Source organism: Daphnia pulicaria, chromosome 4 (assembly GCF_021234035.1).
Source record: "Daphnia pulicaria isolate SC F1-1A chromosome 4, SC_F0-13Bv2, whole genome shotgun sequence".
NCBI lineage: Eukaryota > Metazoa > Arthropoda > Branchiopoda > Diplostraca > Daphniidae > Daphnia > Daphnia pulicaria.
Window position 1 is genome coordinate 839769 of NC_060916.1, and position 18551 is coordinate 858319.

At 43.3% G+C, this 18551-nt stretch overlaps 3 protein-coding genes across 6 annotated transcripts in view; 1 reads left to right on the plus strand and 2 right to left on the minus strand.

The window, feature by feature from the left end:
* Window positions 1-18551, plus strand: part of LOC124336387 (calcium uniporter protein, mitochondrial-like) — an 878707-nt gene that overhangs the window by 281579 nt on the left and 578577 nt on the right. The window lies entirely within an intron of this gene.
* Window positions 472-4208, minus strand: LOC124336244 (homeotic protein distal-less-like). Its single transcript, XM_046789972.1, has 3 exons — window positions 3286-4208; window positions 2152-2333; window positions 472-1206 (listed from the first exon to the last, which is right to left on the minus strand). Exons 1-3 carry the CDS (start codon window positions 3734-3736, stop codon window positions 559-561), a joined length of 1281 nt encoding a protein of 426 aa, XP_046645928.1. The 5' UTR covers window positions 3737-4208; the 3' UTR covers window positions 472-558.
* On the minus strand, window positions 9414-18549 carry LOC124336141 (putative thiamine transporter SLC35F3). 4 transcript variants are annotated; one of them, XR_006917001.1, is made up of 13 exons: window positions 18078-18549; window positions 15936-16233; window positions 15589-15868; window positions 12880-12977; window positions 12556-12795; window positions 11792-12008; window positions 11521-11699; window positions 11322-11450; window positions 11045-11234; window positions 10845-10934; window positions 10573-10702; window positions 10212-10469; window positions 9414-10150 (listed from the first exon to the last, which is right to left on the minus strand). XR_006917001.1 is itself a non-coding variant. In XM_046789827.1 (12 exons), the coding sequence occupies exons 2-12, from the start codon at window positions 16137-16139 to the stop codon at window positions 10355-10357; spliced, it is 1872 nt and encodes a 623-aa protein (XP_046645783.1). In that variant the 5' UTR covers window positions 16140-16227; window positions 18078-18549; the 3' UTR covers window positions 9414-10354. The 4 variants fall into 4 exon arrangements, 3 of the variants coding, with proteins under 3 accessions (XP_046645783.1, XP_046645781.1, XP_046645782.1); XM_046789827.1 differs by having other exon boundaries at window positions 9414-10469; window positions 15936-16227; XM_046789825.1 differs by having other exon boundaries at window positions 9414-10469.

The following is an 18551-nucleotide window of genomic DNA, read 5'->3' on the forward strand; positions in this document are numbered from 1 at the left end:
AAGTCCGTCCTGTACGTATATCAAGTACACATTTTTCATGGTAGTAAAAATTACATCATGGTGGGGGACTTGTATTGCACCCGAGCAAAGTGGGAAAAACAAATGTCGAAAGATTTTGATGAGGAATGAATTTTGTGTTGTTTTAATAATATGAACATAATTTTTTTTGACACACACACACACAAGTGAGTTGGGAGACATGGGGCCATGGGGGACACACACACAGAAAAGAAATTCGAGAAAAAAAAGTAAATATATTTATATGTATATAGGAGTGGGGGGGGGGGGGGTAGTAAAGTAGTCGAAGAAATCAATTTAATGTTGTCGAATTTTGTTTGAAAAAAGTTTTTCAGGGGGAGGGAACGCGAAAAAAAAATTAATTTTCTTTTTTTTTCTAAATAATTTAAATCCAAGATTTTGAAGAAAAAAGAAATTTCTTTTACATTTAACGAAATTTTATCCATTGGCTTTTTTAATTTTTTAAAATCTTTCTCAACTCGATTGAATTTTTAAAAATTTTTATGTTTTTTGTGTCTAAATGAATTAAGAAAAATCAGTTCATGTGAGTAGACCTTGGTTCATGGTGGCGGCGTACTGCCAAGGGTAGGGCATTCCGTAATTGGCGGCGGCCGCTGCGGCCGCAGCCGCCGCTCCCATTTGCTGCTGCAAACTGTTTTGGTGGTGGATTTGGTGATGGACGTGGTGGTGGTGGTGGGCGGCCAGGCCGACGGCAGCCGACGCCGGGTCGCCCATTTGGATGAGGCTCGGCTTGGTGTCGTGCATCCAGGAGCCGCCCGTCGACGACGAAAGCGGAGGACTTCCGCCACCGCCGCCGCCGCCGGACAGGCCCAGCAACGTTGGCGGAGGTGGCGACAAGTCGCTGACGGGCGTACCGGCCGACTGCTGGTGTTGCTGTTGGTGGTAGTTCATCATTCCTCCTCCGCCCGGATGCTGTTGCTGTTGTTGCTGTTGCTGGTGCGGATGCTGCTGGCCCATGCCCAGCGGTAAGTAACCACCACCACCGCCCAGACTTCCGTCATCTCCGCATTCCGGACTGGGAGATCCTCCTTCTGATTCGGACGGCGACATTTGCGGCGTCGAAGCGGAATTGTTTCCGTTTAATCCGCCGCCACCTCCGCCGACCTGTTGAGCGGCTTTCATCATCTTCTTGTATTTACTCCGCCGGTTCTGGAACCAAATTTTCACCTGAAATTTAAAAAAAAGAAAATTAAATTTTTGGTTTTTTTCTTTTTTTGAAATTTTTTAAAATCAACAAGATGGAAGGAGGACCGTTATTATACACAACCGCCGGAAGAGTTTGTTGTTGTTGTTCAACAATTACGTGAAAAGAAGAAGAAGAAGAAAAAACTTTTTTTTTCTTCTTTCGTTTGAGAGCCGGGCTCGCGCATGCGATGAGCGGATTAATCCATCTCACTTGGCCCTTTTCTTTTTCTTTTTAAAAAATTTTATTTATTCCACAGCTGAATGTGATGAAACGAGTCGAGAGAGCCACACACACAAACCGAAAAGGATGTGGACAAGGCCAGCCAAAGCCAAAGAAAAAGAAACTTTTTTTTACATTTTATTTCATTTTTTTGTTTTGTTTTTTTCTGCGCGCGCGGATTAAAACTCTTGTGTGACGCAATCACGTGATGGATGGCTATCGGCCATCCTTTTCCTAGTCTCTCTAGCTGGCCGGACATTTTGATCATTTCCATTTTATTTAAAAAATCGATAAATTTCCAACTGTGGGGGGAGAAAGAGGAAAAATATTTGGACGGACCAAAAAAGTTTTTCAGTTTTTATTACAACAGCAACAACAACAACAACATGGAGCGGGCCGTTTCCTCATGTGTTTGTGAACGGACACGCCCCCACCCATCTATTGCCCTCCCTTCTCTCTTTCTGTGCATGGAACTCTTGTGCGTCTGCCCGTCTTGGCCCGTATAACCCCCATCCATCACTACACGGCAGCCCGGCAGCCCAGCAGCAGCAGGCCAGCACACACACACACACACATCCACCGTCTTGTATATATGGAGAACACGCCCCCTCGTGACATATCGTGAACCTTTTTTTTTCTCTTTTTTGTAACTTTGGCGGCCATTTTTTTTTTTTAAGAAGAAAAATTTCAATTGAATTAAATGTTACCTGAGTTTGTGTGAGTCCCAAGGAGGCGGCCAATTCGGCCCGTTCGGGCAGGGCCAGGTATTGGGTCCGCTGGAACCGGCGGTTGAGCTGCTGCAGTTGGAGCGACGAGTAAATCGTCCGCGGCTTGCGCATCTTTTTGCCCTTTCCGTTGACCCGGATTCCCGATTCCAGTGAATCTTTATCTAATATTTCCAAATTTAAATCAAATCAGAATCAAATAAATGAATTGAAAGGTTCATTTTGTATATTTGGGGTTGTTGTTAAATGGACGGGTGATGGATGACGACCTCTTTTAGCCTAGCTAAATGCTCATCTGCATAATGATGATTGTGTTTGTTTCCACGTGTCTAGTTTAATGAAAAAGAATCGGACCAAGATCTTCCCTTATTAGTCGAGATATCATTTCATAAATGAATCGATTTCCAGCGCTAAATTTTGAGAGATTTTCAGTTTTTCTCCGACGGCTTTTTACTTCAAATAATTCTTTCCATTTTTTCCTATTTTTTTTAAACTTGTTGGAGTTACGCTCATTCATCATCGAGAGAATGTTGTTGTTATTTTGATCTTTTCTTTTCTTTCAAGACGGACATGGGAGAAAAAAAAGGGCCGGTCCCGCCGGTTTGGCCGTGCGCGTCCACCGGGGTTCTGGGGGGATTTCGACGATTAATTGATCGATTCTTATCGGCTCAACTTCATCTTAGTACCACCACCGTACACCACTACAGTACATAAAAGAGAGAAGAACAAGACAAAAAAACTTCTTTTCTCTTCTCTTCTCTCTCAAGGCTCCCCCCTTCCATCCATCATCATCCGCCCCCCTTCCATACATCATCAACAACGTAACGTCTCTGGCGATCCTCTTCTTCTTCTTTTGCTTCTTTCGTCCAGCCAAAAGAAGAAGAAGAAACCGGCTGCTGCTGGGATCTCCTTTTGTATTTCTATTTTTTTTCTCTTTCCAGCGCAACATCCCCCGGAATAAATATTATCCCCCCCCCCTTCTGGTATCAACATAAACACACCCCCTCCCTTGGAAAAAACAAAACTACAAAAGGAGATTTGAACGCCCCGTAGAAATTTGATTTTTTTCCAATTTTTGATTTTGATTTTATAATTTATAATTTTATTTTGATTTACCGTCTCTGGGAGGTGATGGACATTGCGACGGATAAGGACTGAGGTGGTGGTATCCGGCGGCGGCGGCGGCCGCCGCTGCCGCGTACGAGTTTTGTGACGTCATGTGGGAGAAGGGGTAGCCGCCCAGCTGGTGGTTGACGCTCAAACTGTTGGCCGACGGATGCTGCTGTTGCATCTGGCCGTAAGGGTTGCGGCTCATGCCGTACGGCCCCCCTCCGCCGCCACCGCCACCTCCGCCCATGTGCGGAGGTGGCGGACCGATGCCGGCCTGACTGGCCAGGTGCTGGTGGGCCTGTTGCAGTTCCAGGAAGGCGTTCTTGGATGCGGCGGCCGCTGCCGCCGCTGCCGCCTGCTGCTGCTGTCCGGATGAATTGGACTGATCTTGCTGTTGTTGTTGTTGTTGCTGGTCGCAATCTCCGGCGCCGACGGAATTGGGCGTCGTCGACGACATTGTGTTGTTGTAGTCGCCGCTGCTGCTGAAATGACTGGCGATGAAACTGTTTGCAGAGCTGGACGGCGGCGGATGTGGCACCGGCGAATTCCGCCGGATTTGATGTGGCGACGGCGACTCCAGGGTTGCGGATGGATGTCAAACGTCGACCAAACAAAAACACTAAACCACTTTTTCAAACAACTGCAGTTGTTTTATTTTCTTTGGCCTTTTCAAATATTCGCGCTCACTTTTTTTTGGGAAACTTTTGAATAATTTCAAGACGAAGAATTTGTTGTTGATGGATGACACACGCCGAGAGATGGACACTGTATTCCGTTACAGGAGCAGAGAGAGAAAATGGAAATCACCAAAAAATTGTGCAGAGTTAAAACAAATCAACTTGACGGGGAACGAACCAACAACACGACCGTCCTGGGCGGTAGTTAGCGAACCAACTGGTTTTCCACTGCCTGGCCATTCACTTACACACACACACACACAGGGGCGAGAGAGAGAGAGAGCCCAGGCAAAAAAGGTGGAGTGTGTCTAAGGTATCTAGACTAGACACACACACGTATAGGAAAAGTGGGCGGGACCCTTTTGCGCCACTCGTTTCTCTGCTGTTCTCCTTTGCCCCTTTGGGGGTAAGCCCCGCCTCTTTGCTCTCACGCCATTGGTCGGCCGGCGCCAGCCAACCCTTCTCGGCTTCCATTGGGTTCAGGGCGGAGCTTAAATAGCCCACCCCTCTCCACACACACACGGATGGATTGATTACGTTTGCCCACCGCCGCTCTATAAGCGCCCCAGCTCCTATGCTCCTATAGGAGCCGGGAGGCGAGTTTTGCAGCAGGTCCGCGCCGGTTGTTGTTGTTGTGCCGTTGATGATGATGATGATGATTGTGTTTGTTGGGCGATGATGATGACGACGACGACCTTGAACTTGAGGGGGGGGGGGGGTGACACATTGTCTCGGGTTCCTTTATGATTATCCCTCCTATTTTTAAGGAGCCATGCCGAAATGTCGATCGTTTATTTGTTATTCATCGCCCAACGTCCCTAATAATCGCATCACAACGGCCTTGCCACATTTTCCCAGTAACTTTTTTTAATTTCTTCTTCCCCTTACATAAGAGAAGAAAATCACAAGAGGAAATGTCTCTCTGGCGATCCTTATAAGTGAAAGGTTGACATCTTGGATCTATGACCAGCTGGGAATTTGCGTCTATTCCCTCGCCGAGTTTTCGACCATTTCCGACTCTTGTTTTTTCGATGCGGACGCTATTCCCTTTCACTCGACGTTCGAATAACAATTCCACGTAGAGCACAAGAATTATACCCAATCTTTTAATTATTTTATTAAAGAAGAAAAGGGCAAGATGTGAATCAGGTCGGTCACCTTGAACCTTATATGACAATCGACCACGTTATTTGTTGGGAATAATAATATTAATATCTCTCTCTGAACTATGGCCATCTTGGCCAACAATCTCTTTTGAGATTGGATATTTAGGCCTGGACAAGTCTACCAGTGAAAGGTGCATAGGGTACACGCCATCAATCGAATCATAACAAATTGTATCTACACAATTACCCATTAAACGATAAGATTTGACCTTCTAGTCCCACCAAAATGTTTGTCGATTTAACAGAAAAAAGAAAAGATTAACATCGCAAGTTTGGGTCTCTCAGCTTCCATTAGCGATTTTTGATTCTTTTACCTGCGAGTGTGTAGCCAACACCTTTGACATGTTGAGTGTCGCCACCCTTTTTCAAAAAAATTTAAATTTTATTTTATTATTATTTTTTCAAAAATTATTCAAAATCGGCTGGCGGTCTTTTTGAAAACCCCCCCAAAAATCTTTCATTGCAGTTATTTTCACGACGGTGTGGTATATAGGCGCGGCGAAGAATAGAAGATAAGAGTCTACCAGTCTCAGCAGAGAGCCCTGGCTGATGATTATCTTTAATAAATTGTGTACCGCACTCGGATATATTTAGTCTGAATACACATGCCCAGTATTTAAAAAAATAAAAAAACCAAATAGATCAAAAGACATAGGGGGGATAGAGAATTGAGAGCGGGGGCGGGAGGGACTATACTCTTATAAGATGGAAAAGGATTGTCTCCGTGTGTGTATACATATTGGCGCCGCCGGATCGGTCCGCCGCGCGGACCCCCGGTACATGTGGAAGACGGAAAAAAATAAAAAGAGTTGGCGGAAGACTTTCTTCTTTCTTTCTCTACTCCTCCGCCCCTTTGCAAGAGAGTTCACACACGTACACACGCCCATCGACCTGAGCCTGAGCCGCTCTCAATTTTTCTCTCTTATCGGCATTGCAACGTTATATTTTTTCTTGGATTTAAAACAAAATTGATTTTATTTATTTATTTATTTTTTCAGATATCGGAAACACATTTGAATAAAAAAGAAGCTACTGGATGTTTTTCTTTTCTTTTGCGGGATATCAAATAAGATGACAAGTTGAAAAGAAGGAGGATCTATTTTTCTCAAAATAAAAGAACCCCCCGGTAGCTACTGCTTGGCTGCTGCCCGGTTTTTTGATATGATAAAAAATTTATTTTATTTATTCATTTTATGAATAAATTTTTATTATTTATTTTTTTCCGAAAGAAATAAAGAGAAATCTATTGTGTTTTTTTCTTCTTTTCTTTTGATATGTACAGAGGACTTGACGCAGAGGCCGAAGGGTAGGGAGTAGGAGGAGTAGGAGGGAAAAGGTATAAGGTAGGCGGCCACCGCGCACGTCACCCTGGCGCCAGGCGCTGCAGAAGAAAAGAAGGAAAAAATAGAAAAAATAGAAAGAAAAAAAAAAGACTAAATCTCCGATGGGGGCACACAGCACCAGTATATACTGTACTGTACACACACACACAACACATAGATATCCCAATACCAAGTGCTGAGGGGTAAAGCCCCCCAGACACCGGTGCCCGATGAGTTGTTTCCCCTCTCTCTTTTTTTTACTTCTTTTCTTATGTTATATATTTAAAGAAAATATCAAAAATATGATTATTATATTTTATTTTATTATAAAGAAAAACTGGGAGGAAGAATAGAGACGCCATTGTGCGCCATGCGAAGAAGTGCTGAATCAAAAATGGAGACGTTGTCGAGGGTCTCTTCAAGGATGTTGTGTGTACACACTCCACTTATCGTTTTCTTTCCAGACTCGATATCACCATGACGACGTGTTAAATTATTACATTTTTAAATTTTATTCGTCGATTGAAATTTATTTTTGAAAATCGCGCGGAAAAATTCGAAAATTCGACATTAGAAAAGTGAATTTGTTGAAACAAGAGAGAGAGAGTTGGCAATCTATCGTGAATGATGGCGACAAGCGGGTCAAGTATAAATTTAGGTCTCCGTAGACACAACCGCAAAAATAAAAAAAATTTTATTTCCAAACCCCCCAGAAGAACACAGAAAAAACAGAAATTAATTCCTCCAGGCGAATTTAATGATTTTTTTATGATTATTACAACAACTCCGTACACACCAAAACCTACAAAAAAAAAAACACGCACGAACTCACGAACGAAGAACGTCCGACAAAAAAAAGTTGATTTTGATCTCTCGGCAATTTTTTGTCGCCCGTTTTTTACTCGAATTATTAAGTCGCCAATTTGGGAAAAGCTCGTCGAGAAATCATCAAACTTAAAATAGCGACGAAAAAAATATGATGCCGATGCTATAAATATAATTTTACCTACACTTTTTCTCTGTGTGTGTGTGTGTGTTGTAGTCGTCGCGTCTGAAACTTATATTCACGCGAGATTCACATCGCGTCGAGTTCCTTGTATCTTTTTTTTTTTTTGACTTTCAAATCTCCCGCCGGTTTTTTTTTCCTTCTTCTTCGGTGTTTGTGTGTGCGCGGACGGGGTGAGCGCGTGAAAGTTGGGTTGGGAAATGATTTTTTAATGTCTCTCCTCCTCATTTTTTTCTTACTTTGGGGGGAAGCTCGTCGATGTGCCGCCGTTGACTCGTTTAACCTTTTTTTTTTCTTCTTTCCATCTTCTTCTTCAACTTGTTGCGGGTCGAAAGAGCGCACAACTCCCGACCGTCGTCATCCGATCGGGAGGGTCAAACCCTTTTCCGTGTGCCTATTTTTTCCCCCCCCGTTTATTCCAAACCCACAGCCCTCCAAAAAATAAAAACATGACATCACCGTTTGCGCAGAGAGCATCGCCGAGTCTGGAAACAAATAAACTTTCTTCTTCCTCCCCTATCAATACTGAAAAATCTAAAAAAACAATTTTTCAATTCAATCGTTTTTTTAAAAAGGTAAAAATCTAACTGTACGAGCGTGACTTTGCGTGAATTCCGTACGGCAACAAGAAAAAAGAAGAAGAAGAAGAGCCTAGCCGCAAGGTTCTTCTTGTGCCGTGTCAATCGACGAGGCACGATCGGGAGCCGTACATAAAAAGGAAAAAAGAGGTCAGCTTTATATATATGTTGTGTCTATTATAGACCCCGTTGAACTTTAAGATATAAATTTTTAGACGTGAGCCCCCACACTCACCAAAAGCTACTACTACTACTACCTGCCAGGTATATATATACACACACAATAGATTATGTGTGTGTATCAGATGCATCGAGCTGCTGCTGCGCGGATCCATCAGCCGCGTGAATCACGATGCTTAAAAAAAATGAATAATAAATATATATATATATAAGAACCGCTTGTCCATATATAGGCTAACACACTTGACTCTCTCTATATAGTATATATATTATAGACTACTGCTCAAGACAGGTAGCCCAGGTGTGTGTGTGTGTACCGTTTGGAGAAAATTGCAACTTATTTTTATTTCTTTTTTTGAAAAAAATTATTTTACCGCGCAAAAAAAGGAAAAAAAATTCAGTCTAACGACTCTGCCATTATACAAGAAATGTACTGTGCAGCTGTGCACCATCTTCGTGATGATGATGGTGGTTCAAAAATACAACGGCAAACTACACGAGGAATTTTTTTTTTTCCTTCTTTCGGGGTAGTTGTTGTTGTTGGACTCGAAAGCAACAACATAATAACAACAACTGCGATTTTGGGTGGTTGTTTTCTCCAGTTTTTGATGGGGGGGGATCGAAATGAGGAGAAGAAACTTTAAAAAAGAAAAAAACAATTATCAGACGACGGTGTGTGTGTGTGTTTGACCCCCGTCAACGACCCCCATTTCCTCCCGCGGTCCAGGGTGTAGCAGCCACACTCCGCCCCTTTTATTCGTGTATGCAACATTCTTTTTTTTTATTCTTTTTTACCAATTTTCGAAAAGTTCTTTTTTTTTCTTTTCTCTATGCTGCTGTTGTTTTCCACCTAGTTTTATTTTTTAAAGTTGAACACCTCGTGACTTGAAAGAATTTTTTCTTTTTTCTTTTAGCTTCTCCCGATTTTTGCACGACGACCCCTCCCACTCGCTCCCGGTATAGACGTCCATCCCCCCCTCGACAGGATAGGATTACGCACGCAAACAATGCGAACACATACACACAGCAATTGCGAATTCAAATCAACCTGTCGTTTTGGCATCAGGCAAGAGAATCAAACTACTGTGTGCGCATAGCCTAAGGAGTTAGAGAGAAATGTTTGGATATTTTATTTTATTTTTTTTTGAAAAAAAGCGCGGAAAATCTGCGATAAGGATAAATATTTTGGAAAGTTTCACGGTGTATTTTATTTTATTATTTCACGTTACAATTTTCTTTGATAGGAATCTTTATTCGATTCGGTCGTTTGATGCATTTCCGTCTTTGTCCTTTTTTTTGGCACAGTCAAATTATTTTGATATAATGACGTCGGATTGTTTTGTGTCTGTGTGATTTGATTTCTATCGAATGTTACGTGAACCGCGGCTCGCAAAAATAGAGATTGTATACGTCTGGATAGATTTCCATCTCGTCAGAATAAATTTTACTACTTAATTTGTCTTGGGATATCTGATTTCTTTTTGAAATTCGCGGGGAATTTTATCCAGTTTGGACTCGTAACACAACCGGTTGAGAAACAAAACAACAACTAGACACACGGAGTTTTTTTTGGTTTTTTCGACAGCATTTTGAAATAACAGCAACAACATCGAACGGGCAACGTCGATTATTTACACAATTGATTTTTTTTTTATGTTGGACATATAACATTTTCTTTTTGTCTTTTTATAGAAGAGAAAGCAACAGCAAAAATTGCTTCTTGTTTTTGGTTTTTTTGGCTTTGGGGAGTAGTATTCAATTGATTATTGCCAGACAATCGGAATTTGGCTGCCATCTAACGGTCGAACGGAACATTGAATTTGTTGAGACAAAGTAGACACGACAGCCATCTAACGGCCAACATTTAAAACAGTATCGATTGCGCAATTTTTCGAGAACAATGAGACAGATGGCGAGATAAGAAAATGGACGATTTTTCCCCCTTCGAAAAAATATCAAAAATTTAAATCAATTTGAAAAAATAGTAGTAAAATAAAATTCACTTTTTTTTTCAATTTTCTTTTTCGTTGCTGCGGAGCATTGGATCATCTGGAATGTTGGACGCACGTCTTATTCTCTCCGGTGTCAAACCCTTTGAAGATGAAGGTGGTGACAGACCCGGTCCGGTCTCTTTGATCTTTGACAGTCACCTGACCCGTCCCGACGGCGAACGCAAATGCGAGCGGCTTATGTAACCCGTCCGCAGGTCGACGGGCGCTGTCGTCGGCAGTCCCGGGTGATGATTCAAATGTCTCCCCCATCTCATTAAATTTAAATTTCAAATAAAACGTTAGGAATATTTTTGAAAAGAAATAATAACCGGTTCAAAAACACAAATGGGTTTTAATCAGTGGCGGGTTTTACCTGAGCAAACGGGTCAAGTAATCGGGCCAGTTTTCTGGCAGTAGAACCAAGAGAAAGCCGTTGACGATCATGATTGTCCCAGCCAATTTCATGCCTTCGAAAACGACCCCGTTGAGATTGACGTCCAGCACTTTTGTTATTCAAATAAAACAAATGAAAAATCAGACAAGAAAAAATTAGAAATTGACGTTGGTGTTGGTGATTTCGGATTGGTTGTTTGCGCGTGTGGTTCGATCCGTCACTTTCTAAAAACGAAATTCACTTTCACTCACCTGCAGAGACTGGAATGGCCAGCACCAGACCGAGATGAATGAAAACCTCGTAAGTTAGAGCCGGTCCGAAGTTGCCCAGCAAGTTGGCAGCTGCAAGTTTTAGTTAGAGTTCAAATTCAATGATATTCCGCACATTAGTCAAGATCAAATAGGGAATCGAGTTCAGAAAGTTGCTGAATCTCTCAAATGTTGATATGTACCGAGGGAAAGTGTTCCGGCGACGGTCAGCTGGATCCAAGGCACTCGATTCCAAGTGATGACTTCCAGCCCGGTAAAGTGTAATGTCAAGACGATCGGCCATAAGAGGACGACATTGAGGAGGCCAATCAGCGAGAAGAAGAACGACACCTGACCGTAAGTGGCCTCACCGAAAATCCTCTTGAACGACACCTGATTTTTGTGTAAGGCGGGAAAATAATATATTTTTTTTTTTAATAAATTTTTTTAAATTTCAACTTTTTGGCGGGGTTTTTTTACTTTGTAAACTGCGGATCCGGCGGATGCGGCGGCCGCTAGGACGACTCCGCCCAGCGTCGGCGATCGAGTTATGCCGTCCATGTAGGCCAGCAGGGCAATACCCGTGTTACACAAAATGACGGCCACAATCTTCATTTGAAATTTTAAAAAACGTTTGGTAAATGTTTTGGCGGGAAACAAAATTTTTTCAAAATTTTACTCTTAGGCCGACGAATTGGTCGTGGAGGACGACCCAGGAGAGGAGGTAGACGAACGAGACGTTGGTGGCGAAAAGTGCCATGACGTCGGTAGCGTCTAAAACGCTCAGGGCGTACATGTACATCCAATTGGTCCCGACCCACAGTAGACAAAAGAGGCAACAGCGTCCGATAAAAGTCCCTGGCAAAAAATATTTTTTCAAAATCATTTTTAATTGGCGGAAAAAATGAAAATGAAAATAATTTGAATTTAAAATTAAATCATTTTAGAACCTAATGTGAATCCTTTGTCACGGAATGCCAGGACGGAATCTCTGAGCTCTGCGGCCAACTGGCGCGGACTGAAGCGGCAACTGAGCGCGCAGCAAAGAGCGTAGAGCGGCAGGAAGAGCGACGTCCAGGCCGTCATGGTCCAGGTGCTGAAAAACGACGCGTCGTACGTGTACTCTTCGCCCAGGGGTTTCACCGGCTCTTGCTGATGTTCACCAGACTTTTCATAAAAAACCAAAAATTCGAATTAAATTGATTTAAATTTGATTTTATGGCGCCATCCCCCCTATATTTTCAAATTTCGCGTGTTGTCCTTCATTTGTTTAAATGTCGGGTCACGCCAACGGACCATTCATTTATTTGTTTGTCCAGCAGTCTGTGTTGTTGTGTATTGTATGGAGCCAACAAATGTTTGCGCTGATCAACAAAAGTTCAAATTCGACTTTGGACGCGAAACTCTTTGACCACCGGTGATGAGCGACGATGGCCGCTGGGAGAGGGGGGGGGCTTGTATATTTTCCGTGTCATGTCGTCGTGAACGATTGGAGGCTCATAACTCACGCAAGTCTGGTGGTACAACTCAAAGTACGTAAAAGGAGGGGGCCCGATCGATTGCGAATAACAACACACGAAACGAGTTGGTACGTGAATTATTTTTCGATCGAGATTTTTGTGTGTACGACATCTGTTTGAAAATCCCGCCAAAAATTTTGGTTTTGTTTCGTGCTGGGATATAGGGTAAGGTGGTGGTTTGGTTTGACACTTACATCGTCGTAGTGGTGAGGGTAAATGTCTGGGTAAATGGGCGTGGTGGTGGTGGAAGTGGCCGGCAAGGTGGTGGCCACGGCCGAATGGTTGGCGTTGCCGGCGGCGCTGCTGTCGGCGACGTGCTGGACGACCAGGACGGCCGCCACATGATGGACGGTCCGGAATGTGGATTTCAGGAGGTGGGTGGCTCCCACCCAGGCTGCCGACACGCTGCACATGATCACGACGCCCCATATCGACTGGAAATTTTCCAATTAGTATTTTTTTTTTCGTCATTAATTTTAATTGAATTTCAATTTGTAATTTTAATTTTAAATTTTTACTTTGCGGACGCGTTCGTGACAGCAGCGACGTAGAAGCGACAGTTGAGGTGTAGTGGCTGGTGATGAGCCGCTCGATCCCGTCGTGACCGTCGCCGAAGCTTTTTTTTTTTAAATTAAAATTTAAAAAATTTCCCGCTCAAATTTCGAATATTTAATCGATCGTGTCGTCATCATCAAGATCCACGACGACGACGACCATATCGATCGCTTTCAATGAAAAATGCCATAAAACAAAAAAACAACAAAAAGGACAAAAAGATTTGTGACGCTGACTTTGACACATGTGCAAATATTCACGAGCTGTTCCGTGTCTTGTTGTTGAATATTGTGCAGTCGTGACACGGTCGAGATGTTGTCGAGTCCCGAGACGGGCGCTCGACCTTCACAAAGTCTTTTGACGTGTGTACATTCGACTGGGGAACTGATGACGCCGCACCAACCGGGTAGGCATTTCTCCACGTATAGGAGAAACGGCGTCGTCAAATGTCCCTTATTATTTATTTGACGTCGAAAAGACCAACAGAAATTCGGTTGGATATTCAATTTGATTTCCAAACTATTTCGATCGAATTTCACCTCTCGGTAAGGGACTCTACAGGGTCCCGCAAACAAGGGACCCAACGTATTGTGTGTCATTGGTAATTATTAGCCAGAATCAAAAAAGATATCCAGCGGATGTCATTTCTTGGGGTTATTTTTGGGCCTTGTAAACTCTTAACAAGGAGAGCGCTCGGGTTTGGGTCTCTCTTCATTAGCGGTCCGTCGTCCTGGTAACCGATCCCTTTCGGGGGGAGAGTAAAGGGGATGGAGGGGCCCAGCGAGACCGTCAATGAACTGCTCGTTAAAATTAACATTTCGCATTCGAATGTTAATTTCGACGCAATTTCAATCGTCTCTCCGCCGTTTTGGACGGATTAAAATGAATCGTCGTCGTCCTCGTCGGTGGGGGTTAATCAGTGATGTAACAATGATGAGCGACGATTGATCGATTCAACATGCAAAGTTGGGGGGGGGGGGGCTAATCACGAAGATGGAAGACGCTGTGTGCCGAGGTACGGCCACGAGTCGACGTTTCTAATTGGACGACCCAATGAACATTTCTCTCTCTATACGCAATAATAAAAATAATAAAGAAATAAAGAATAGAGCTGGAGGGGGGATCTGACTGTTGTGACGAGATTAATTAAAACGCTGGAGCGTGAAACTACGCAGACAGACTCTGTTGGGGGGAATTTCAGACTTGCTTGTAATGTCTCTATTTTTATTTTTATTTTTTGAAGCTCAGACGACGATGAGTTGTGCTGTGTGTTCACTTTTGAGGTTCCATCTATCGATCCGGCTCTTCCGCCCGTTTCATCTCCTACATACTTAAACATGTTCTCTTTTCTGGGTTCTATTCTTTAGAAAGGGAATTGTTTTTTTGTTGTTTCATTTCTCTCTCTTAGTTTAGCAGAGTCAGACGTATGCGACGATAGAAAAAGATGGTGCGAGGGCCTGCGGACTAATAAAAAAATGGGCGCTTGTTGTGTGTCGGCTTCAATTTAGCCGAGAGGTTCTTGGGCGAGCAAATTTGATATTATGATTATTATTACACAGACAGACACAGACACACTCTGCTGGCCTTTGCCGCTGCTGCTGCTGTTGTTGTTTTGGTCTAATTCGATTTGAACGACGCATCAATTCAAACAGATGATGATTGACTTGTTTAGACAGAGAGAAAAATTCCCAATTACTTTTTCTAATCTCATTGCCGACATGATCTTCTCCTTCGAATGAATACGCCAGAATTTGATTAACATTTTGTTTGTCTTCAGACAACATTTGGTTGTGTGAATGGATCAATCGAGACACGAGAGCGACAGCTGACAACAACATTTTTTGTTTTCGGCCATAAATTGTCTTGTTGCCCTGGGGGTGGGGTTTTGATTGAACACTATGGCAACAGCAGCAGCAGCAGCTTGGATACCAAAATGCTGTATAGAGATCATAACATCCCAGTGTATAGTATAGTACACGTCTCAATATTGTAGTCGAGACACACCCTCTGTAGGCTCGTGAGAAAACCTATAGATATTCAATAACGGATATGTGTGTGTGTGACGTCAAAACGTCCCCCCCCCCCCCTTTTCTGAGGCTTCCGTCGTCACCCAGTTTTTCCAATCCATTCCGGTTCTTAATTAAATTTGCGCTGGATTCTTATCTTCTATTATGTTTTGGGGCGGGTTTCTCGTTTGAATTTGGCGCGCAATTTTTTAAAAAAATTTATAAATTTCCTTGTCATCTTGGCAAATTGATTTGGCCGGCCACTTTTGACGATAGGACAAAAAAGTTTTCCAGTGCTGGCCACAAACAACAAAGTGGTTCGCAGCCGGGCGCCTTTTGCTGCTGGATCGTTAATAAAATAAACGACAAAGAAGTATAGATACACACACACACACAGAAAGTGAGCGTGTGTGTGTGTGAGCTGCTACACTATTTAAGAAGGACGGACTGACTTTTCCAATAATGGCGACGACGGCCAACTTTTACAAGAGAGAGAAGAGAGAGATCGATCGATAATCTGGCTATATTGTCGACTCGAGAGAGACGGGCTGGGCCGGCTGGCTGGCTTGTTTGGCTTTCTGTCAAAGTCTCGTCTCTTTTTAGTTGGCCATTCATCGAAATCAAATAAGAAGAAAAGAAAATAAGAAAAGGAAAAGTCTTCCTCACCGTCGACTGGGACTGTTAATGACGTTGTGACGTCACTGGCCGTCGCCGTGGTTGCCGCTGTCGGATCTGCCGATTCGAGAGCTACGATACTCTCGAGAGTTCCCCCATTGACGGCCATGGCCGTCGTTCGGGAGCCGCTAGCGTGATGGCCGTCTCCGCCACCGCCGCAGGAACCGGCCGGAGACGTACAAGAAGTGGCCGACGTCGCTGCTCCTTTATTCGATTTGTTCTTGAAGCTCAAACTGATTCGACTCGTCACCGGAATGGCCGTTAGCTCCGACTGGGACAAATGAATATCTCGTGATTTTGAATTTGATTGACTTTGATGATTATCGCTCAACACTAACCAGGTGAGTCGTTTCGTCGGTAACGACGACGGACGGCGTCTTGGGTCTCCTGGGCTCCCGTTTGATGGACAGGAGCGAAGCTAAAGACCTTCGCTGCTGGTGGCTGGCGGGCGAGGCTGAGGCCGTCGTCGCATCCAGCTGCTGCTGCTGGCCTCCTCCGCCGGATAACTGAGCGGTCAGCTGCTGTTCGGCCTCCTCATCCATCTTTTGGCGCGCGTGTGTCTCAAATGAAATTGATTTCAGACGCTGGGTCCAGTGCTCCCGAGTCTCGTTAGTTTTATTCCTTGTGCAGCTGTCGCTTTATCGACGCCGGAACGACCGGAAGAGACCCCAAAAAAGGAAGAAAGAAACAAAAAGAAATGCGGAGTTGATCTATTTGACTGTATAAATCTATCAAACAGTTAATAATATTCTCTTTCAATTGATATTGCCAGGGTGGTAGTAATGCTGGAGGGGGGGCATTGGGTAGAGCACTGCGTGATTCGATTACATTCACTCGGCTGCTTCTTCTTTGCTCTTGGTCAACAGAGAACCAAAGAAAGCGTCCAGTTGACTGGGTACATTTTCAACTCTTTGAACTGATTGATGTCGAGTAAAGAAATAACATTTGAATCCAATGAAAAAACCGATGAGAGAAGAAAGTCTATATGTGTATGTGTACAATGTCTAGCTGGGACCATTTGGGTATGTTAAAATATTACGTCATTTCTAACTGGGAGCCAGCAGCAGTCTCGGAGAGTTTCCATTATTAAAGATGGGCAAATATCTAAATTGTCTTTCAATAATGCAGTTGCTAGAGATTGTATTCCAAATCCGGCTCCTGATGTACACACACACACACACACTGGGGTGGGGTGGGGGTTGTGTGTCGCCGAGAGGACTGTCTATCGATTCATTGACATATAGATATTGGCTGGCGTTCAATTTCCTTTTTCTCTCGACCCAGCCCAGGTTCCCAGCTTCCCGTTGATAACCAACCCAATGTCCTCCTTCTCAGACTCCTAGTAGCTCCTGATTTTTCTTTCTTTCTTTTGAAATCCAATTGAAGACGAATCGATTGCGACTGGGACTAAATGTAGTAGCTGCTGCCTGCCTGCACACAAAAGGAAAACGAGAGCTCCTGAGTGCATATCTAATATATATGGCAGTATAGTAGCCCAATGTGTGTGTGGAATACAAAGGCCGTCTTTTCAAGTGAGAGCTATAGCTCCTTCAAAGTGAAAATCTTTTATTCAGAGAAAATAAAATACTGTCCACTAGGATTTTTATTTTTTACTTTTTTATTGTTGTCAGGCTCCTGTCAAATCTTTGTCGAGCTCCTTTTTTTCAGGAGAATCCACTTCGTTTCTTTTTTGTTTCTTATTTAAAGATTAAGGGACTGATCCTTTAAAGAATGCGGGGGATGGCTCGTTTAAGACCGGGAGAGAAAAAAAAATGAATTTGTTTTTTTCCTTTCCTGTTGTTGTTTACGTCATAGAGGGGGCGGAAACTGTGGGAATCATTCATCACGGACCCGGTCGGAAACTTGTACACAAGACGGAGGTGGGGGGGGAGGTCTATGTTTAATCGAGCGGGAAAATTCAAACTTTTTATTTTTTATTTCCCCTGGAATATCATCGCTAAAATATCAAATAGGATCGGCATTTTTAAATGTTGTTATTCACGTCCGGTACCGCGCCCCCACCGATCCAGTGTGTGTGTGTCTCGTTGATATATTATGCAAACAGCACAGGCCGAGTAGTCTTTTATATATAATTCACTACTCACGTGCCTGTTTTAATCTTTTTTAAATACTTTTTGAAAATTTATTGAATCCCCGACGTCTAAATAATCGTCCAGACCGCGGGCGCTGGTGTTTAGTTTATATTTTATAAATACGAGTTGACACTTTAGTAAGCTCCTTCTTTATTATTATAACCGGCCGTCTCACCAGCACACATATAAAGACACCCAGGAGTGGGATTCAATGAAGCGCGATTATTTGGTTTTAAACAATTTAAAAAAAGAAAATCTTAAATTCTTGATTTAGTTTCTATTTTGCCATTTCTATACAGAGCTTAATTGAATTTTTCCCTGGGTCCATATTGGAACGCGTTGCAAATGAAATACAAACCCAATGGGGGATTGATCAAATTCGATTACCGGCAGGATTTCAAAACTTTCCCGTGTTAATAGGATCGCCTGGGAGAATTGCAAAAAGTTTCTTTTTCTTTTGAAAGAATCGAACCCGGTCACTTGATGATTGCGACAAAGTTGAGCTCCATGGTGATATACTTCCGACACTTGAACGACACACACACTGTCTGAAATTGTTTCCAAAAAATTCGATCCTGATTGGGAAATCGAAAAAATTGTTGTCAACTGAGACACAACTAGGAGCAACGTGAAACGGCCGAGTTGCTGGCGGCGCGAGGTGGCGCGTTCGACTGTGGCGACTGTCTGCTGCCGTACACACCTTATATATATACACACACACAAACACATACAACACACACACACAGACATATATGTGTACAGACCGCCAGGACTCTCACTATGTGCTACCCCCGACCGCCATCAGGAGGAGCTGCTCCTAATACTCGCCGTTTCTACTGAGCTGAGCTCTGCTGTGTGGGC

Bases quoted from the DNA above. Each gene is read 5' to 3' on its own strand.
- LOC124336141 (XM_046789827.1), bottom strand. From the start codon at position 16,139: ATGGATGAGGAGGCCGAACAGCAGCTGACCGCTCAGTTATCCGGCGGA. The intron at 12,796-12,879 runs GTAAAAATTTAA...GAAAATTTCCAG, and splicing joins GTCACGAACGCGTCCGCAAA to TCGATATGGGGCGTCGTGAT. The intron at 11,451-11,520 runs GTAAAATTTTGA...TTTCAAATGAAG, and splicing joins ACCAATTCGTCGGCCTAAGA to ATTGTGGCCGTCATTTTGTG.
- LOC124336244 (XM_046789972.1), bottom strand. From the start codon at position 3,736: ATGTCGTCGACGACGCCCAATTCCGTCGGCGCCGGAGATTGCGACCAG. The intron at 2,334-3,285 runs GTAAATCAAAAT...TGGAAATATTAG, and splicing joins TCCATCACCTCCCAGAGACG to ATAAAGATTCACTGGAATCG. The intron at 1,207-2,151 runs GTAACATTTAAT...TTTAAATTTCAG, and splicing joins TGGGACTCACACAAACTCAG to GTGAAAATTTGGTTCCAGAA.